This window comes from Anthonomus grandis, chromosome 6 (assembly GCF_022605725.1).
Source record: "Anthonomus grandis grandis chromosome 6, icAntGran1.3, whole genome shotgun sequence".
In the NCBI taxonomy this organism is placed as follows: domain Eukaryota; kingdom Metazoa; phylum Arthropoda; class Insecta; order Coleoptera; family Curculionidae; genus Anthonomus; species Anthonomus grandis.
The window spans coordinates 29,436,537-29,459,031 of record NC_065551.1 but is presented as its reverse complement, the minus strand read 5'-3'; the positions used below and the strand labels follow the sequence as shown (position 1 = coordinate 29,459,031).

General features: G+C 31.9%; 3 protein-coding genes across 4 annotated transcripts in view; 1 reads left to right on the top strand and 2 right to left on the bottom strand.

Moving 5' to 3' along the window:
• Positions 1 to 535: 535 nt before the first annotated feature.
• On the top strand, positions 536 to 3,649 carry LOC126737492 (neuroendocrine protein 7B2). 2 transcript variants are annotated; one of them, XM_050442405.1, is made up of 7 exons: positions 536 to 584; positions 960 to 1,036; positions 1,241 to 1,413; positions 1,483 to 1,688; positions 2,317 to 2,504; positions 2,659 to 2,718; positions 3,310 to 3,649. In XM_050442405.1, the coding sequence occupies exons 2-7, from the start codon at positions 968 to 970 to the stop codon at positions 3,382 to 3,384; spliced, it is 771 nt and encodes a 256-aa protein (XP_050298362.1). In that variant the 5' UTR covers positions 536 to 584; positions 960 to 967; the 3' UTR covers positions 3,385 to 3,649. The 2 variants fall into 2 exon arrangements, with proteins under 2 accessions (XP_050298362.1, XP_050298363.1); XM_050442406.1 differs by lacking the exon at positions 2,659 to 2,718.
• A 1,653-nt stretch (positions 3,650 to 5,302) lies between these two features.
• LOC126737653 (uncharacterized) lies at positions 5,303 to 12,218 on the bottom strand. The gene is made up of 5 exons (XM_050442633.1): positions 12,209 to 12,218; positions 6,484 to 6,813; positions 6,108 to 6,316; positions 5,685 to 6,030; positions 5,303 to 5,622 (listed from the first exon to the last, which is right to left on the bottom strand). Exons 1-5 carry the CDS (start codon positions 12,216 to 12,218, stop codon positions 5,360 to 5,362), a joined length of 1,158 nt encoding a protein of 385 aa, XP_050298590.1. The 3' UTR covers positions 5,303 to 5,359.
• The window catches only part of LOC126737383 (uncharacterized), a 68,306-nt gene continuing 57,750 nt past the window's right edge, over positions 11,940 to 22,495 (bottom strand). The window contains exons 4-6 of the mRNA XM_050442265.1: positions 20,173 to 20,441; positions 16,300 to 16,731; positions 11,940 to 13,401 (exon numbers count right to left, since the gene is read on the bottom strand). Coding sequence (XP_050298222.1) covers positions 13,301 to 13,401; positions 16,300 to 16,731; positions 20,173 to 20,441 — 802 coding nt within the window. The 3' untranslated portion in view covers positions 11,940 to 13,300. The remainder of the gene's footprint in view (positions 13,402 to 16,299; positions 16,732 to 20,172; positions 20,442 to 22,495) is intronic.

Genomic DNA, 22,495 nt, shown 5'->3' with positions numbered 1-22,495 from the left:
TTTGCACACCTTGGAAGTAAAGTGAAAAGATGTCAATCTTCCTTGGGTTATGTATGGGTTAAATGCCCGAGAGTTTTTCTCAATTAACACCTCACCTAGGCACGACATGCAAAAGGAAAAGTTCAAAGGAAAGTAAAGGATTTATAAGAAGTGTGTGAGACCAATTCTTATTTAAGCCTGTTCTTCCTTGAAAGAAATAAGAACAACCTCTTTGCTTGACTTGGGGTCTTTCACATCATCACGGAAACATCCTGCTTTATCAAGAACACCCCTCTGTACAAATTAACTATTGCAAGATCATATTACAAAAGCTAATATAGCCCCTAAAGGCTATAATGCATGACAACCAAATCAGAGGCTTTATATATATTATAAATTATTTTTCGTATATTATGGACACCAAGATTTGATTTTTTTCATTCCATAATACAATTTTTATATCCAAATTTAAATTATTTGTTTAATTCTACCGCTATTAAAAAATGTTATCGCTTCAACAAGCAGGATGATGTGCGCGCAAACCATTTTATTGATTGCGGAAAATTGGGAAACGGGTGTTGCAGACTTCGACTTTTCTCTCTTAGGTAAGTGTCTAAAGCAATAATGGTTTATACATTTAACCATATGGCCCTATTTTCTATAGTGATTCCATAATTTTAGCAAGACCTCTTTTCATTGTTTGATGTTCATAAATATAGACAACAGTTTTTGTCTAAAGGCATAGGGAATATAATAATAATATATTTTTACCTAAACTATGCATCATATGTAGTGTGTTTTAGTAGTTTTTTCTCTAATTAAGTTTTAACTCGAAATGCAATCATTATTATTATATCTTTTGGGTCATACCTTTAACATTTAAAAAATAGAGATCTAGCAGATTGTAATCTTTGGAGAAAAAATATGTTTATCAGTTTTTGTTAAGTAAGTACTAATAATACATTTTTTTTTATTTCCAGGCTGAACCATGTCACCCACGCTCTTACTATTGATTGTAACACTTTCTGGAGTATTGTGTTATCTTCCTAATGCAAAGGTAATTTGTTAAATAAACAAAGCAGTCAATTCAAAAATTCAAGCAGTCAAGTCAAAAACAAAAATTTTAACACAGCATTTTCTATTTAACCATAAAACCGAACAGCTATTTCACCAATTTTCCAAAAAAAAGACTACTTTAGTATTGTCTGGTACGAATGCACCACTATAAGCTTTTAAATTAAAACCATACTTTTTTATTTAGGACAACTTATTGACTGGAGTATTTTTACGTGGTCTCGTAAATCGATTCAATGGTAAAGAGGACGGCGACATATCCTATCTAGACTTCACTGACGGTTTACCTCTGAATACCAGAGCTTTATCCAGAGATATGAAGGAAGAACAATTGTTTCCGTTAGATTATGACAACCTTGGGTGAGAATCTCTCGTATTTCCAAAGTCCAACTTATCTTTTTTATAAATTTTTACTTATATTATTTTTAGGGATGTTAATATGTATCCGAGTATTAGAGATCAAGAACTAATGCAACACAGCAGTTTATGGGGTAATCAATATATTTCTGGTGGTGCTGGAGACGGGAACCAACTTTTGGGACCAGGCTTGAAGCTGTCTAAGCAGGAAATTAAGACAGATGCCTCATTACCAGCTTATTGTAACCCTCCTAACCCATGCCCCGTAGGATATAACGGTATGTCTATATGAATATGAAGAAAAAGAATGCCAATGTTTCGCGTAGGTTTAGCAAGTTGATGTACGAACATTTTAGTTTCAGAGATTTCGAAATAGAGTATTTATATAAATATCTTAAATGATGGAAATATTGCTTTACCGGAAATGGCTCTTTTTATAAGAAACGTTGGTAAAAATACTTAACTCATATACTATATATAAATTTATAAAAAGAAAATCAATTCATGAAGCAAAAAAATATATTGCAATCATTTATACTTTTTTTGTTATAAATTAAAGAAATTTTAATTATTTTTTACACCACCACACCAATTGACCATTTTATGTTACTGTAAAATTAAAATCTAAAAAATTTTATTGTCTTTGCTATCAACGAAAATCAATTTTCTTTGATCTATCCGGCATAGTCCGGGAGTGTATGTACGGTATATGCAACAAATCCAAACTAGTGTAATTATTTTTCTTATATTATATATTTAAGGAGTTCTTCTAAGGCTATTTGTTTATCTTACTCTAGACTGTACCAGATTATCTCATAAATGTCCTAAAGGATTACAGTATACTCCTATAACAGTTAAAACCGTCGTCCGCTTCACTTTTATAAAATAAATTGTTCTAATTTGCAGCTGAACAGGGTTGTCTTGAAGAATTCGAAAATTCCGCAGCATTTAGTCGAAGCTACCAAGCTTTACAAGATTGTATGTGTGATGCAGAACATATGTTTGACTGTCCAAGTGCCAATAATCCAATGGTGGAAGATCCCATGGATGTCGCTAGAATGGACTTTGGACGGCTTTTGCAACAGTCTCTAAAGGTGAATAAAATCTATGTCTGCGTTCTCGATAAATTCATGTTTATAATTGAAGTTTTAAAGCAATGCCCTATGTCATTTATCGAGAAAAAAAATGTTTTATTATAATTGGGTTTGCTCTTCTTGATCTAAGTAATTTTTTCCTATATTGTTTAAGGTTAATCAAGGATATCCTCATAAAAACCTTGTTGCAAAAAAGTATCATTCTGATGAAAAGGTAGGTAGTAACTAGAAATAACACACAGCTAGTAGACAGTAGTGAGCCACATTTATTAGTAATACGTAGTAAGTTTTAAACTGCCTTAATCTTAGAGAGTAGAAATGCAAACATTTGGTATAACTTAAAAGAATAACAATACTTTTTTTGTTGTTATCCGAAAGATGTCTTTTTGTTTAGCATTATTCGTCTGAAAACTTCAACTAATATTAATACGCCAGCCATATACATTCTCGGTAAAATATGATACCACAGCTGCATAACTAGCTTCAACCAAATCATCTGAGTTGAACAGGAAAATTAAGGAAGCTTAAAGAGTCCAAAAACCTTCTCTATTCTGTCTGTTTGCATGTTCTAAGTTACAAGAAGAGCATGAAAAGTGAAATGTATCATCAGATAATTAATTTACGAATCTTCAAAACGCAAGAGGATGGCGCCATCTATAAGCCTAGAACAAACTGAGGCCAGATTTCTCATGTTAAATTAGCCTTATATTCTAAATTATCTTTTAACAGCAAATTAAAGAACTCATTGGAGTTCTTTTAAAACCACTCTGTATTTTATTAATATTATATTAAAACTTCTTTGCAGACTCATAGGGAAAATCCATTCTTGACCGGAGAGAAGCTACCAGTTGCTGCAAAAAAGGGAAACAATATGTATTAAGTATTAGGTCTTAAGACTTTAAAATAAAATTTAAATTAACTTGTATTATCTTGCTTAAAGGTATACATTAAAGATTATATATTATAAAATAATAGTATATAAACTATTATAAAACCACTAATAAACAAATATATTATCTTACGGTTCATAGTAATCCTATTTAGACCAAATTATTATTAAAATAGGATTGATATATAACATTAATAATCTTTAGATAGATTTATAGTTTTTGGTCTATTATAAATAAAGTCTTTATGTAAGTGTTTATAGTTTCCTAAATTTTTAATTAAAAATTTGTCCCGCAATTTGTAAGTAAAGTTTTTTTCTGCATTTTATTTTTGACTTTATGGAGAGGCATCACTTTTAAATAATTAAGTTTTAAAATATTTTTAGGAATTTAGGAATACCACTTAGACTAAGGAGTCTCATGCAGCTTGTCCTAAGCGGCTTATCTAACTAAATACTTTACCAATCATAGGATAAAATTACTAAACTTTCAAGGTACTTTAAAGGTTCCAAAATTTCCTTATATTACCATGCAATAAAACGCAATTGAAAATGCAGGTAAAATTATCTGTATAGCTAAGATAATAAAACATTTAAGCTTCTTTAACCCTTAACATGTACGATGGGGTCTTGGCTGACTCCAGGCACACATATTTAAACGTCCGCTTGTTAATATTGGCAACATTGCCTTGAGCGCTTTAGTAGCTTCATAAATTGGCGACATTTAGTTGGTACCCATGGAAATAGAGAAAGAACCATAGATAGAGTGTTACCCATAGAAATATGATACTTTATCATATTTCTATGTTGGTACTTGAGGCTCGTCCATGTAGCTCGCCGTTTCCTGGAAATAATCGCTGTTGGGGTTAGTAGGGACCCCACGATACTAGTACTGTTCTTATTTGCAAAAAAACTCGTAAATTTTTATTATATAGTGAAGTCGAGACGTAAAAGATATTCTCGACTCAGAAATCTTTGCTAAAAGTGATGACGACATTTCTGATGCAGAAAGTGGACACATTAACCATGACACCGAGTCCGAACCGGAATTTTCAGAAGAATAAGTTATGGATATTGATCTAGTTTTGTTCCAGGCTCTAGATTTCCCTATTCACGCTAAACCTCAACCCTCTTGTATCTTCTTCAACTGGCTGTTTTTATGGGAAAAACCGGCATAGACGGGCAAAAAATGGACCAGGACTTGTTTGAACTGATCTCATAATATTATTACTTAGACTGGCAGGTGTCTTAAAAAGACCAGCAAGATCAGCCAATTCAGGTCTTTCTTTCATGCATGATAATACGGTTAGTGAATCTAGAATATCCAAAATAAGAGAATTTTTTAATTCTACTAAATCTGATGTTGATAGCTTGGACCACAAATGTGCTAGTTATTTATGCAACAGAACTCGCAGATGGCCTTTGACTGTGTTTTGCGCTAAAATGTGTTTTCTGCTTTATGAGAAAAAAAATCGACGAAGAATGTAGCGTTTGGGGTCAGTGGTCACCCCCCCAATACCACTTACGGAACTAGAAAACACGAAACTAGTTAAGGGTTAACTTTAAGTTGCGTTTTTTCAGATCTGCATGGGAATTTTGTCAAGTATATCAGAAATCCTTTTTTTTCATTCTGATCTCAACGACTCTACGTATTTTGATAAATTAAAAATAAATTACAATCTTTAGTTGAAAATTTACAAGTCCTGTAAACAACAAGTCCTGTAACAACTGCTGTACATACAATTTTATCCCAAAACTTATACGTTCCTACCTATAATTGCAATTAAATAGCCACTAAATTCGCAGTCAGTTTTTAAATTTATAATTAGAGAACCAACTTTAACGAGTGTAATCATTTGCCTGAGACTTGTCTGCACTGGAGCACCTTAGACGAAATCATTATTCAAAATGATAAATTTAATTATTTATTAATATTTTTAACAAGGAAAATACAAGCAACTATATTTTCCTAACACCATCCGCTTATGATGTAGTTTTTGCATTCATTGCTGGACTTGGCATTAGTGATGCTCACTTCGTTGAATTCAATATCAGAGCAACCATCAGTTGCACAACGAATACTTAGAGCATATGAATATTTTCCATTCATTTCGCCCGTTATGCCTTCGTATCTCACATTAGAAATTGGAACATTTCCAGTTGCATGCCCGGTTGAACCTTGAGCAAGGTTGGCGAAGTCTTGCTGAATCATGATTCCATAGTCAGAAGGTCCTATCAAAGAAATGAATGTTTATTAAATATATTGATTTACTTGCCTATTTTAAATATCTTACCGCTAAAAGTGATGTTCTTATAGTAGACATTTTTTACGTATCCGGTACCACCGTCATTGCAAGTTAGAATATGAAGACCGTACATTCCATCGTACAACAGGGAGTTTTGGAATGTTATATTATAAACCACATTTCTATTGACATCCGTGGTGGACATTCCAGTGGCAATATCAAATCCATGGCTTCCATCACAGTATAAGTTGTCAATCACCATGTGAGCACCATCATTAATGGCGACGCAATCATCTTGATTATAAATTACATGATCTCTTAAAATCAGATATTGAGTTTTAGCGACATCGAATCCATCAGTATTGTGACCCTCTTTTCCTCGAGCTGCAGTGCCCTAAATTAAAAAGAAACATATTTTAAAGTGTACTAAATAGTTGCATAATAATATATTGAAAACAGAATTCTGCTTACGTGTGCTCCCGCACGATTATCAATTAGAAAACGAGAAACGATGATATTATTGGAATTATCGATGGCAACACATCTCATAGGGCAATTTAAAAGGTGAAGTCCTATAAACACTGAATTAATTCCTCTTAGGTACATGAAGACTGGTTTGGGCGAACCAGCGCCTCCTTTGCCATCCCAATATAATTCTCCATGACCGTGAAACTGATGAGCTGGAAAATAAATATAGAAATTTATGATGATTTTTTGTGGCAGCCTGAAATGTACGATTACTAGCGGACAATTTCTTATAAATATCTGTCTTCCAAAAGTTTTATCTCTGCTATATTTTCTAATGGGTAAATTATTATGATAAGTAAAGAAAAAATTGATTACTTACTACTTGATCCCAAAACATGTACATTTTTACCAAAAATTTCAATTAAATAGCCTTTTACTGCACGCTTAGCAAATACAATCTGTCCAGTAAATGTTATTCTAGTTCCAGTTTTCAGATACATAATCAGAGGCTGCTTGGCGGCCGGTACTTCAAAAGAACCGACATTAATAGTGGTGCAGGCGGAGATGACCAAGTATAAATCACTAATACTATTGACGGTACAACCATCCGGGGCTGGTGCCACAGTTTCATTAAGTACAGCATACCCAACATCAGCGAGTGTAGTTTTTCGCCTCAGATTTGGGTACGCTGAAGTACCGAAAACAGCAACTAAAGTTAGAAAAATAATTTTGCAATCTTGTGAGAACATAGTAAATGGACTGTGTGATAAAACAATTGTCCGTAGGCTACTTTTCATATCTTTAGGTTTTTGTCCTTAATAGTTTTAACGAATTGAACGATTAATTTTTTTTTTAAATGACGCGGATTGCCTATTTAAAAACTATTATTCACGGTGTTAATAATTTAGCGTGTCTCAATTTTTACTAATAAGCGAGATTATTTTAATCATAAAGTGTTACATTTTACTACAAATTAACGTATTATATTGAAAAAAAAATTTTAAATTATATTAAAAAAAATGTTTGAATATTTTTGGTTTTTCGTCATAGTCTGAAATAAGTAATATAATTATGAAATAATATATAATAACTTCATTATTAGCTCTATAATTATCAGTTATTAGTAGATCCGAATTCCGGCTTTAGCTTTTTGACTTCATTAGACCTATTTTTGCCTTCAAATGCTTATTTTTAGTTTCTCTTACGTAATATCTTTTTACCTCTATACGCAATAACAATAAAAAAATAGAGTAGCAAGTAGTTTTTCATCTTTATATCACTTTTAAGTGGGGTTTGTATTTTAAAAAAACACTATTTATTCCCATTCATAGCAAAAGTCATTATTGCTGGTACTCAATACCCTCAGGGCAATTTATAGTGTGAAGACCATACTGTAGCATTTTTCCCGTTCGTTACATCGAAATAGTCAATTATTTATTTACACACTTACACTAGTTCACTTACTACTTCTAGAAATATTTATTTTCTTCGTATTTATGTCCGATTTAAATAACGCGCTAATATTCCGAACTTCACTACACTAAACCGACAATTGTCTCCCAGCAGCGACGCAGCTCCTTATATACTCGGCTGATCATAATTCCGGAAGAATTCGATGACCTTCGAGACGTCGTGCGTTGTGCCACTAGAGTCATTCCGGAAAATCAATTGCTTTGTCGGTGTTTCCGATATACAGTATATTTCTTTAAGCGAATTAGAGTTTTAGAGGTTATATTGTTGGATGGATCCATGGTATCACATTACAAAAGCAATGTCAATTATAATTCAGGAAATCTATAACCATGTAAAATCCGTTATTGATTATCTAAGTTAGATACCATATTGTCCATGAGAGTTAAGGATTGGGTGGTTACCACATCAAATTATGGGATTCGTTTTCTTGCAACAATACTTTAACAAAAGCTTGAGCTTTTTGCTGTTTTATGTATAAAGAAGTTAAAAATATTCATTCTTTCAGTTTTATGCAATTTTAGCAATATTAAATAGAACTTGCATGTACTCTTCCACAGTTATGAGTCAAAAATCCAGAAAAAGTGCTATCTTGGTCAGTAGCAACACACCTCATTAAACAATTTATAAGATTTAATTTATTAAAGTTTGAGCCTTTGGTTCCTAATTCCGCCTAGGTGTGGTTCTTTGGATGAACTCATTAGTCTAGAGGCTAATGATGCTGCCGGTCCCAAGTCAGAATAAGAGGGGAGGGTCTGACATAGGGCTAACAACCTTATCGTGTAAAAAGGACACTTCTATGAAAGCCAACGCTTTGCCTCGGAATATGACGGGCGAAAGACGACGACCAAGGTAATGTAAAAAGGATATGAGTATTGGAACCATGTATGTATGTACTAAGCTGATACAAGCCAGGAAGGATCAGGGCAAAAAACAATAAAACAAGGATATCAAGGCAATACAAGAGATTTGGTGCATGGATACAGGAGATCAGAGGATCGGCAACTCTGTTTTATTTTATTTATTTAAGTCGGAGAACCAATGCCACGAAACTGATTTTCTTATATGACAAGAACTGGTAGGATCTGTTGTCGCGTTAAAACCTTATAATGAGCGAATTTAAAAAATCAGATTTTTAAGCAAGTAGTATAAATATTCGATGTTATCTAAGACACGATAATAATGCTAAGAGACTTCAACGCTAAAGTAGGAGAACAGGAATCCTTTAGATCAGTAATGGGCAGATAGAGCCTATATGAATACTACAACGATAATGGAATCCGATGAGTTAACATGGTCAGTTAACAGCATCCAACAACCTATTAATGGCCGAACACGGTTCGATGACTCTGATCTCTTGAGAAGATAACGCAGGCGATCAGTAGACTGTAAAACAATAAAGCTCCAGGTAATAGCACAATATCAGCAGACTATCTCAAATATGGAGGAGAAGCTTTTCTCAAACGCTCTTAGACTCCAGATTTAGAAGAAAGAGAAAATACCAAGTAGTTGGAAAGAGAGTGTCATCATGCTGTGCGTCAAATTGCAATGCTCCAACTATTAGGGAATATCATTAATAAATACTAATATAAGGTCTGGTGCCTAGTACTACTCAAAAGACTCATTTTCTAGGTAGAGCATCAGCTGTAGGTTACATCTTCACAATTCGTCAATTCACGAGGAAGTGCTGGGAACACGATAAAGTCTGAATTGAATTAAATACGTTCTCTCAAAGTCCAGACCAGTCAAAGTTCAGATCATGGTATTGTTTCTTGACTCCTGTACATTCAATCTTTTAAGCTTTTAATAGACAAACCAGCAAGAGGCAAGTTATAAATATAACAGATAAACAGGCTCTTAAAATATGTTATCTTCTTTAAATACACCATCTGAAAACATAGTATATGGTACAAGGCTATATCTGCTTTAAGTCCAATTAAGCAGATGAAAAATGTCAATTTATCTTGCACTAAAAAAGAATTAGATTTAAAACTGAAACCGAGCGACTAGGTATTGCTAGTCAGGATAATCTACAATGATTTAAATATAAAGTTCAAACATCTTAGATCATTTAGGCTCTTGAGCATTTGAATCGAATTGTTAAACTGTCATCATCATCGTTATCATATAAACTTGGCTTAGTAATTTTGGCACCAGTCAGTAAACTACTACGGTAGTTGATTCGTACATTCATTAGAGAACTCTGCGCATAATTTCTTTATACAACGGTTACATTAATAATTCTAGTGAGCATTTTCATTTGTAGCTGATGTAGGATAAATATAAATAAATTGCAAGCTGAGGCATTTGATCAAGCTGAAGTTTTGCAATACAGCTCAGCTTCATAGAGAAATGACGAGCTTTATTTTATTTATCTGTGTTCCCGATTATTTAAGAATCGTATTATGAGCTTGACTCACACAATCAAGGATGTGGCAGTCAGTGATTGGGTTTGAACAAGAATGGCCTTTATTTTTTAGAACCTTAACATTAAATGTTTAACGTTACAGGCAGATGATAAATCAGTTTTTTTCCCGCAAGTTGCTGTAATGAGTCTCGACCATTGTTGGTTCGAAGGGACGAAGGAACCGCTCACACAGGCAACAATCGAGGTTTTAAGATTCAATTACCAATTCAAAGTATTTTCCGTTTTGGAGATTTGAGCTGGCGCTCCAGATCGCCAGATCTAACAGCACTAGACTTCTTCCTTGGGGCTTTTTAAGGCCTTGTAACATAACATGGAAGAAAAGATCGTCAACTTGGAGGATATTTTGCTATCAACAATTCAAATGTGAGTGCATTTATGCAACTGAAGCGATATAATTTTTTCCAAATAATGTCATCAATCTTACACTTTTAAATAAACTTTTTTGATAACGTAGCTCTTTTTTTAACTTATAACAAAATAGCCGTCGGTTTAAATTATAACATTACTTTTGCACCACCTAGTAATATAATACGTATAGAGCTTTGAATAGAGAATTTTTGTTATAAACCAAATACAAATTCGTTGATAACACTTATAAAAAAGTATATATTCTATTAACCAGGATTTACGAATAATACACATATTTTAATATAAGGAGTAATCTTTATTTAAAATGCCTCCTAATATTATTAAATTAAGGAATCAGATAAATCTAAATATTATAAATAAATTTATAAAAAGTTATCAGTACAATGCCTCCAAAAAGATACTTTATATTATGTCCTAATAAACCGATAATAAAACAGTTATATTAAAATATTTTGTATAACTATCTTACTTTACACTGTATTTATATCTATATAACTAGGACATCTTATATAGTGCTAACCTTTATGGATCAAAATAAAAAAATAAACAAAATATTAATTTGACTGACAAAATTAATATTAATTATACTATCTAACTTTATAGCTTATAATTTTTATATGTATACATTTTTATAATAGATATTATATTCTATATATACACTCCATTTATTTATTTAATATAATACGAGAAATTGTTGCCCAAACTAAGCACCTAACAAAAAAAATAATTACTTATAAAAAAGGCAAGTAACACTTTGAATAAATTCTAGAAGGCCATTAATATCTTTACAACATATAATATAGCAATTTAACAATTAAATACTATAATAATTTGTTAATTTTCGCATTCGTTACCCTAACTCGTAATTTTTATTAGTCGATTGTTTGGCTCAACTAACAACTCACAATTTATATTAAAACTTGGTACTGAGCGAACACCTTTTTAAGTCTTTTGTATAAGTTGAATTTGAGCTTTAAAGAATTGAAATCGACACTCAGTTATCCAAATTTAATGTGCTTTTTCCAGAAGGTATTCACTACTGCCTCCTAAAGTTATATCGTATATTGAGATTACAAAATAGGATAATTAAAGCAAATTACATGAAAATTATGTAAGAGTTTAGAATTTGTATTCTGTTTATCTACTGAAAAAAAATATATTTATTAAACTTATATTTTACTGAACAACATTCTTTTTTTTTAATTTCTATAATTACCTTCTTTTAGCAAACTTTAGTCATTATTCAAGGATTTGAAACCATCAACTTGAACGGGAACTTAGAAAACCGAAATGCTATTTAATTGTTTCAACTATGATTCTCCAATCACGTTTATTGACGTGATTAATTAAAGGTAAAAGTAAATAATCAAATTCGGAAGTATAAAGGTAAAAAATGGTCAACGTTCTAATAGAATAACATTCCCAGAATGTTTTATTAAAATGTTACCTATAGATAAATTTATTGAAAAGAATAAATATTTCTAAAAGTTACCAGTTTTTTAGAATTCCATATTAGCAGATATTAGCAATTACTTAAAATTTAATTCAACAATATATCAGGTTTTATAAAAAAATCTAACAAAACAGCAGATTTACTATTTTAGAATAGCCATCTGTGAAAAGGGATCTCGAATTAGAAGAGTTCGAAAAAAGCAAGAAGTAAACAAGGGGGACAAATTTTCCCTACAAAAGGCTTCAAAACAACATTGTATAAACACAAAGAATCATTGAGAAGTAAAAGGACCGTAAAAAGCTCTAAAAAAACAAATCCCACTTTTACTTTGTAATCCCAATATAGGAAACAACTTAAAGAGACATTTAAGTTTATAAAACATACTTTGCCTCATTATGTATACTCTAAACACATAAAAAATAAAGCGTTATATATACAAAATCTTTCCCCACCTAATTAATTATTACCTACCACTCATATATAATGTTCTGTCATATGTTTTAAAACACTAGTGATTGTAAACTCTTTGACACTTTGAACGCTGTATTCTTTTTACAAATTTTATCTGTTAAGGCACATCTCCGTATCTAGGTAGTAGATTTCATAAATATTTATTAGAAAAAAAAATAACTAGGAACCTAAAATAAAGTAAAAGAAAGCCATATTATCACATAAAATCTGTTCTTATACTTAGTATATACAATAATTTTTACAATTCAAGGGAAGGTTTATCTAAACAGAGACACTGGGTGAAGTAGATGAAAAATCATTGACCCTATAGAGGCAGGATATTTATTTGAAAAATATTTTGGTATGTATCCCAAAAAACTGATTTTATAGGTTAAGGCTATCTACTTGACAAAATATTGATATATCTTTATGAATTTTAAGTGCAATTGATTTTCTGTTACCTATATCTCAGTAATAATAAAAATTCGAGGTTATAAATATTGAAAAATATACAAGGTGTTTATTGAAAATCGAGTCGTCGTGAAAGTATTGCTGTAGATAAAAATTTAGTGTGAATTAATTAAGTTTTACCCTGCATTTGGTAATTCGAGTAAATGAAGAGGTTATAAAATGCGTTACCTATGTCATTTGAAGTATTTTATGCACTTTTCCTTCTAAAATATTATAAAAACTTTATTATGCATTTCTCAATATAGAGATTCAATCGCGCTGGTAAGCCACGAATTTGGCACATATTTGCGAGTTTTAAAACTCATCTTAATATTTAATAAAATATACATAATAACAATAATCATAATCAGGAATTACTTAATAAGGTTTTTGATAAGCACCAACTATTTTTTGCTTCACCCATCTCAGTGTGTTTGTTTAGTATAATTAGCTGCCGAAACTATATTCTAGTAGCACATTTATTTAAGAAAGTCTATATTGGTCAAAATAGATTAAATTAATTTGTGAATTTTAAATTGGCATAACCAGTAGCCGAAGCACTGGTTTTAGTAACAATCACACTTCCGTTCCATCTTCGCCCTCGTCTTCAAATAGAGGTCCGGACATTCGCTTTTTCGGTTTTGGTGGCGGGCGAGGTGGAATTTTTTTCTGTTTTCCTACGAAAAAAAACAACAGAATTAGCTATAAAACATAATTCAATATAATATATATTATTTAATCTTTAATCAATTTAAAATACGCCCTAATAATTCCTCTAATTTCTCTTTCCGTAAATATCGTCTTCCTGAGGGCACAGTTCTCGGTCCCTTATTATTTATTCTTTATATGATTTTGACCTAAAGCCTAATAGCAAAATATGGTAAATCTGAGTCGTAGACTGAGACAGAAAACATTGCAAGGCCAAATTTCATTTAATTAATGGGGTGGTTTGATTTCAATTCTCTCACCTTAAATGCTAATAAACCTCATTGTTAATATTAATACTGTAACGATATTGTAATCACCGAGAAACCTGATCTGAAGCCGATCCTCCGTCATTCCGGAATGACACAAGTTGTACACCGCACGACATCTCGTGTGTTAAGCGGGAATCTTTCGAAACAGCGTTTTGCCGAGTATATAAGGAGCCGCTTAGCCGATAGTCCTTGACAGTTTGGATGAATGAGAAAACACTGATGAAGATTCTACTCCTCTACATATAGAGGGCGGTAAAGCGAAATTAGCGCCTTGAGACTACACGGACTGTAATTTCATATAAAATGCGTCAATTTTTCTTAGTTCTTTAGCTTGCAGACACTTTCTTTTTACTTCTGCTTAAAAAACTAACTTTTATTAAACAAATTATATGAAAAATCCGAACAGCATTGATTTGTTCTCATATTTCGTAAGCTTAACATGTTTCCAGGTATTTAGTTGGGTTTGGTGTGCTGTGATGAGTTGCTTTTTAAGTGTGCTGACCATCATTACATTCTATTATTGTAAGAACTAAGGAATGAATAGTAAATGAACGTACCTAAATGAAAAACCTTTGAATCAAATATTTTATTGGCGATTTATAGCACTAAAAAATTTTTTGTGAAGTGCAAATGTAGACAACCAAAGTGAGAAATGGAATCTGATATAAAGCTGCTGTGCTAAATCTGTGGACAATATAAGACATATGTTTCCTGGTTTAGCAGGCCCAATATCTTTAATACTTGAATTCAGAGCCTTGAAATTATGAAAATCTCAGTAATAAATCATTCTATTTGAAATTCTATGTATGTGAAAATTATTTTACTCCTGATTCATTCATGGGGCCTGATGCCATAGGTCATACAAGGTAAATTAGAATGGTCTTCGTAACAAGCCTTACCAGAGGTGGTAAGCTTAAACTTAAATATTAGTGATAACTGCTTGGGCTGAACTAAGCTCTTTAATTACTAATTTACTTTTATTGTGATAAAAAATTATTACACTTAACTTAGTAAAATGTCTTTTAGGTTGACATCACTGCTCTGTGACCAAATAACGTTTTGTATGATATATTTGAAGTCAATAAAATAATATCTTTTAATTTGAGTTCGAGATGTTTAGAGTACTCCATTTAAAAATGTATTTTTTCAGACAATGATTATAAAGAACTGACCACTTTCCACCCAATCTGTACAAATATTAATTTTTATTGTATTTTGCGAATATTTGTTGTTTAGTTTCTGAAAGAGAATGTGTGGAAATATATGGGTCTTTCAGAAATTACAGCACGCAAATAGAAAAAGTGATAAATGGAGGTTTTTATTTAATATGGAAAAAAAAGTTTAATTTAACACTTTTTCTATATAACAGTTTCCGAAAAAACCATACATTTTCCACTCATTTTTAGCGCACGATATGGTTGAGCAAATTTCAAATTTCCCGCTACTCTGACGTCAAAAACTCACTTTTGTTTCTGGTTAGTACTACTCCCCGACATTCAGAGTGCGCAACATTCATCGACACTTCAGTCTTCTATAGGGTCTTATGGGAGTTTCCTATCTAAGAAGTGTTAATTTATGGTAATCAATTGACAGTTCAGTGAAGTAAAGTTCGGAATATTGGCGCAAGATTTAAATAGTGAGTGATCGTGTTTTTCTAGTATACGTGTAAAAATAAATTAGTTGACAATTTTCGATTGTTTTAATTACACACAATCTGCATAAAAGTTTGCAGAAAAATAGCTGTTTATCGTTTTTACAATTGTGGCTGCCAATAAGTACAATAATGTGATTACTTACCAAATATGGACTTACGTAATATATTTAGAATTAATTTTAAGATCAAATAGAAATAAGTTTCTCGTTGATATGAGGGTGTTAAAAAAACAGAACAAATAAGTGCATGTAGTGGTATTTGCCTTGATTATAAAGCTTTCATAAAGCAACTGACAAAATGCAGATTTGTGAATATAACTTGTCAGTGATTAAGTTACATTTACAAATTTAATGAATCAACTAAAACTCAATGTATTTAAGACTAAAGCTATGATCTCTGCATCACTTAAATCTAGATATAAGAGAGGTGTTATCGGCAATCCTCAATCGAAAATCGACAATGAGAATAGAGAGTTCATAACTTGTGTGGAATATTTAGGGTTGCATCTTGATAACTTGCTTTTATTCCAGTAGTTTATCTTATGAATTTTGTTGAGTTGTTGATGATTTATAATACAATTTTCTAGCCTTATACATCGCCTTACACTAATCTCACAAAATTTATTCAAAGACGCTTATTTAATTTAACAAACGTAAATAAAATATCTAGTTTGATGTCGATTTTCTCCTTGATATAGGGGGAAGTTTTAATTTAAGGATAAGTTTACTATCTCAAACTGATTCATAACCAATGAAATATTTCAACAAGAAAAAATCAAAAAAGACAAACTGTTCTACTTTATAAAGGATAAAAGATGAAATTAAAATTAGTAGTAAGATTCCAACTTTAAAATCGTGCTTATAGTCTCAATCAATTTAAATAAAAATTTTTGTTTTAAGCTTGCTGTTCTATTTACACTCCCTTAACTCGCGTCGTGTACTCACCTTCTTTCGTTAAAGTATCATCACCAGAAATAGAGTTCCTCTTCTCACTAGCATTTCTCAATTGTTCCATGTTGGCCATGGCCCATTGAGTTTTCGACGGAGTCAATTTCGTTGAGTTCAACTTTCTTGGTAACGTTTGGCTTTGGATCGGTACTTCCCGGGTATTTCTTGGTTTTGGATTTGGAGTTGGTTTGGTTTCAAGTCGTTCGGGTTGAGCTTGGATATGAGAGGGCGACGGTCGTGGTAGAGTCAACGATTGACTAGATGGTATGGAAGTAGACTGCGTTTCTTCAGGTTGATTATTCGAGTTGTTTGGAGATTCGTGCGATTCTATGATCGGAACTATCGTGGGCGGTAATAGGGAGGCTAGTCTGTTCGTTCGTGGTGTTGCTGGCTCGCTTCCAAGTTTGTTTAGGGATATCGCTGAACTACCTGTAAGTTAAGATATTATTAAGATAGAATAACGTTTATTGAAAGTCTATCAAGAGAATCACATATCAGTTAGTTTATTTAGTGATCTTTGTATGTCTCTTTCCAAATGTAAGACTTTGAGAAATGAGCAATATCAAGAGATAATTTTTCAGTACATTCTGATGATAGTATAAATTTTTAAATAGACAAAATTTAATTAATGTTTAAAAACTAATATTCTTGGAATGTTTCATTAAAGTCTTTTAATTTTTTTTTGAATAGATATATTATATATATTTAAAAATGTCATAGGCTTAGAAAAATTAAAAAATAAAGTACAAGCAGGCCCCTAACGAGTGAAAATTGTATCTTTGACATAAATTGCTGATATTCTAACTATAATGCTCCAAACATAATATGTCTCTGTAATGGCAATTAATTTGAATAATGCTTAATATTTAATGTAGTAGATCAATAGGAAGCATACGTTTTAGTATGATAATATAAGCAAATTAATTAGATATTAATTTATATGCTTTTTAATCACTCTTTTTTCTTAAATCCTAATGGTCTGTAGACATTTTTTATCAAAACAAAATTAACAATATATGTTTGTATATAATTTATAATATTTTATTATATATATTAATTTAAGAATAATTGTCCCAAATTGTTACTTTATCTCGATTTAGAAAACAAACGTCTATTGCACAAAACATTAATGTCTCTGACCCACTTTGATTATCTAAGGTTGGAGTTATCATTATTTGTCCATGTATCAAATTGTTGTAAATGCTTATAATTCGCTTACATTTATAGTTTTTCCTTGGACAAATAATATCGAAAACTAAAGAATACTTATAATCGGTAATCAAACTAAACCATGTGTAATAAATCAGTAAACTGATAAATCGTTTAAAGATAATTCTAATTCTCAAATCATGTGAAGCCTTTTTAGTTAATCCGCCAGTTAATCACTTAAACAGACTAACAGGAGAAAGTATTTGCTGGAATATTCACATCGCCATATTCGCTAGGGATTTAAATTACATTAAACTTGAATAATGAAGCTTTAAAAGGAATTATAAGTAGATAGTGTACCAATTAACGGTTTTAAGGAATCGAAAATTAAAGAATGAAAATCGTAATTAAAAACGAATGAAATAATGTTTTAAAATGTCAAATCAAATTATTTATTAATAGAAGATGAGTTTTTGAAGAATATTTGACAAAACAGGAAAACAGATAAGGTCAGGATATTACTTAGCTTTTCTGTTTCCCTGTTTATATAAGACAAGGAAGTCCAAGAAAAAAAAAAGAAAACAGAGTTTCTGAAGGAATTTCCTAAAAATTGTTTGAATGAATTTTTTGAAAAAATACTCCAGGGATTCACTCATTGAAACCGTTGACTTATGAATAAGATAATGTAACAATCATAGAGCTCAAACTAAAGGGTCAACCAAAGTATCTTGGACTCTAAAATGTGAATTTTAGAGGAAAAAAAGTAAAAAGTAAACAATTAAGTGTGAAGTGTCAAGGGTCATTTTCGATTTTAAAATACAATTACTATTTTTTTTCAATTATTCATACTAACTAAATATATTAAGCAATTTTAGTCTTATATGTATATAAACGTTGTTCTTAAAATGTCCTCTTTCAAATTTTGTGCAGTAATACTCGACAAAAGCTCTTCAGCACTTGAGAAACACCATAATAATACCAGACTTTGTCACCAACTTAATAGCCGCGAATATACCAGCCATTCTTCGGCATTCAGGAAACATCTAGATAGATAGATAGTGATCGACACACCTTGCGACATCTTGCGGCACAGACACGTAGAAATTTAGCAAATATTCCAGAACAGTGATTTACCTAATATACAAGGAACCCCTTGACGCTAGGAGGCCACTTCAAATCTAAATATTGCCGCGACTTTTACATCCAAATAAACAGTATGAAAGAAATACAGTGTAAATAAATGTTTCTAGTTGTTGTTGTGTACACAAGTATGTACTCGTGTAACAAATCAGTTGGCTATTTTTGTGTGTCGAATGTTTAAGTTCAAACAAAACAAGTACTAAGTAAAATGGTACATTAATATTCAACCAAAAGAATATTAGAAATATTTACAAAAATCAACTGCTCATTAATGGATTTTTGTCCCTCCAATACAAAATGTAGATCTTTGACTTCTTTGTTAACCATTTTAGATTAGGGATATCAATCTGGATACTGATGAACCAAATTACAGACGTACCTGTAAGCAAGGAATGAACCAAAGAGCAATAAAGTAATTTGAAACAGTAAGATGAAAGATGTACACTATTTATAGTGATAAAAACAAGACGACGCATACTCCTGTTAATAATTTCCAAAATGTGCGGTAAAACAGTTATCTTGGTATCGAAAATGCAACTGAATATTTCACTGTATCTACCGACCTAGATTCATTATTATTCATTGTGTGTTGATACTTAACAATTATATTAGAAAGGCTAAATGAAATATGTACACTATTCTTCACATTTAGTTCCAGACTATTGCTATTACACCACGCAGCAATACTATTTAAATCCAATTCAAGCAGCTCAGCATCAAAATATAACTCAATGGGACTTTACAGTGTGAAATCTTGAGCGAAAATAGGATGCTTTGAACGAACAATTCAATCGCTCAAATCTCTTATGAACAAAACAGACAGGTGCAATATGCGAACCCTGAGGCATACCTCTATACCATTAGAATTAATTAGTATAATATAATTCGACCAAAGATTAAAATGGAAAAGAAAAAATTAGATGATCATTACCAACACTATCAAAGAACTTTGGGACATTTGTCTACACAATATTTACTCGTACAGACCTCTCAAAAAGCAGCAATTACATCATACTGGTTAGTCACCGTAGATCTACGATCACTAAGTAATCGCTTATGGTGCGATGAAAATAGCACAGAAAATAACCTGACAAACAGCTTAGACTGCATACACACTGCTTTATAATTAGGAATCAGTTGTGTCGCCATTTTTATGAATTCGTCTTAAAAAGTTTATCTTCTAATAATCGGGAAATTTCCCTGATGTCAAGCAAAGGTATGATTCAGAGGCTCACTTAGAGTAAACACACCCTTTTTAGGAATATAGATCAAACGAGGAAAATAGATCGAACATTATCAGGGCCAAAAGAGTATACTAACATCCAATCGTATTAAAAATTGTTACAACCAGTAAATATTCAAATTTGCCTTGAGTAGATATTAAGATTAAGACTCTGATAAACATTGTAGACTAATACTGAATACTAATAACTGAGGATTTATCAAAGCTGCAGCCAAAATCTCGGAACAAATTTTAAAGAACAACGACATAATAAATATATTTCAAGTTAATCAGAACAAAATTGAAACATCAATTACTAAAGATAATATACAATTAAATAGATGCTAATGACTACTTACCATCAGCTGTTGATCTTACTCCTAAATTATCGTACACTGGTTCAGCGATTTCGCCTGGACCCGTAGGAGGTTCGGAGGACGCACTCCAGCTCTGCCTTGGTCTCCTTGGAATTGTGACGTAGCCAGCTCCTTGTCGTGGTATTCTAGGAACGCCCGCTCCTTGTGAGAAAGGGCTCTGAGATCTTGAGTAGGGTAATGTTCTGTAGATGCTTAGTTGATCGTAGATGGGACTCTGCATAGGGCTTTGGGGTCCGTGCATAGGAGGCAATCTAAAATAGAAAAGACGTATCTCGTTATTGAGAAAAAGTTTGCTGATTTAGGCTACTCCTGGTTCAATAACATGATTCGACAAAAGTCTATGTAATGAAGGTTCAGAATCATCATCATGATTTAGCTCTCTGTTTTCATTGTTGAAAACAGGCCTTCCCAGTTATTTTTCATTCCAATCGATTTTGTGCTGTTTGTATCTAGTTGCTGAAGATCCTCTTAGTATCGTCGGACCAATGCGTAGGCGCTCTTCCTCTACTTTGCTTGTCTATTCTTCTCTATCTTTCTTTGTGTAATCCTAGGTTTCTTAACTGTTGCTTGTGTCACTGTTAGGGTTTCTGAGCCATAAGTCATTACTGGAATGTCACTCGTGAAAACGACTTTAATTCATCCAAAAGCTGTACATGAGAGAGTGACCTTCCCTTTAGTTCGTATATTTATCTCTTGAGATGCTCATGGTCAAGGTAGGCATATCTATCTATCATCTGGATTTCAGCTCCGCCAATCCTCAAGCCACAGCTGGGAACAAGGTTTGTCATGAATTTTGTTTTTGACATATTGATATTAATACCAATTTTTCCACACACCTCTTGCTGGCCTGGAACATCAGTCGTTTTTCCTCAAGATTACCTGAGAATGGCACTATATCATCTCGAAAACGTAAGTTGTTTAGGTTCTTGCCATTTCTGTTTATACCTCTTCTGACTCCAGTTTAACTGTTTCAATGCACTCCATATGACTGTGTGACTCCTGCCGAAAACCACGTTCAATAGTTATGAGGTTGGTATTTTCATGTAGTTTTACTGTCAATATTGCATTTTTGTATTGTATCAAGGGCTTAGTGGAAGTCCACGAATGTCATTACTAAAGCTATTGTATTTGATTGTCTCGTTGTATTGAAATCCACCACCAAAACCTGCCTGTTGGTTATAATTTAAGTAAATCGTTTGTAAAGGTCACTTAAAAGGCCAATAATATATTTAATTTCTAGCAGTAGATATTGGCCTCTTATTTTTATTGCATCTGTATTTATTTTGTCTTCTTTTATTGCTTTACGATTTTCTTCTTAATGCTAATTCTATATCTTCTATGATAAAGTCAAGAAGCTCTTCTGATCCTTGGTTGAAAATGCCCCTCTTCGATGTCATTTCTGGTTCACATCACTATCTGCATATTGACTTTAAAGTTTGTAAAGGAGTTTATAGAATTCCTCCATTATATTTAATATTTCCTTTCTATTGTTCGTAAGTTTTCTTTAGAACGCCTTCATGATTTTGTTATTCTCTATGATTCGTTCAATTTCTCTCACTTTGTTTCTCGTTACATTTTTTTGCTCCGGGTATTTGTCTGTTTATTTTCCGTTACCTCTATTTTGTCTTTACTTCTTTTATTTCTTATATTAATTTTCTAGTTTCTTCACTTATCCTTTTGTTCTCTCTGGCTGTATCACTATAGTATCGTTTAAGGTATTTATCCTATTTTCTTCATTCATGTTTATATACTATACTACATGTTTATATTAATTGGGGTTATTTTTTCTAAGGTTTTTTATTTGACGTCTTGGCCATTTCATGTCGCTCCTTTTTTAAATTGAAATATACTTGGAAGAAGTTTATTAAGTAGTGATGCATCTTTGATGTTATGTTGATTACCTATCGGTTATTATAAAGTCGATTTAATTTTTTGTGAAACCGTTTAAGCTTTTTCAAGCCCATCTTTGTTCAGGGTTTTTTTGTTGCAAAAAACTTAAAAGTGCCCCTGCTTGTGCAATTCAAGTAATGTCACAGAAAGTCTCCTTGGTATTAGAGCCATTTAAGTTATAAATAAAGTATTTACTTCAAAGTCGAAAATCACGTAATTTTTGTATTTTTAATTTAAATTTAATTGCTTAAAACGACCATCACAATTAAAATAAAAATACTTTTATTTTACTTTTAATTTGTTTCTCAAATTAATATTATATATACTTTGAATTAACAATACCATTCATAGCAATTCATGAAATCAGTTTTCTAAAAAATAAAAACTAAAGCCCAATTAAGCAACGCGTATAACC

What these genes read in the sequence shown, in the direction of transcription:
- LOC126737492 (XM_050442405.1), top strand. Translation starts at nt 968, where the DNA reads ATGTCACCCACGCTCTTACTATTGATTGTAACACTTTCTGGAGTATTG. An exon ending in TTAGATTATGACAACCTTGG is followed by an intron (nt 1,414 to 1,482) that starts GTGAGAATCTCT and finishes TATTATTTTTAG; the next exon opens with GGATGTTAATATGTATCCGA. An exon ending in ATGCCCCGTAGGATATAACG is followed by an intron (nt 1,689 to 2,316) that starts GTATGTCTATAT and finishes TCTAATTTGCAG; the next exon opens with CTGAACAGGGTTGTCTTGAA.
- LOC126737653 (XM_050442633.1), bottom strand. An exon ending in ACATGTTTTGGGATCAAGTA is followed by an intron (nt 6,317 to 6,483) that starts GTAAGTAATCAA and finishes TTTATTTTCCAG; the next exon opens with CTCATCAGTTTCACGGTCAT. An exon ending in TAAGAACATCACTTTTAGCG is followed by an intron (nt 5,623 to 5,684) that starts GTAAGATATTTA and finishes TTTCTTTGATAG; the next exon opens with GACCTTCTGACTATGGAATC.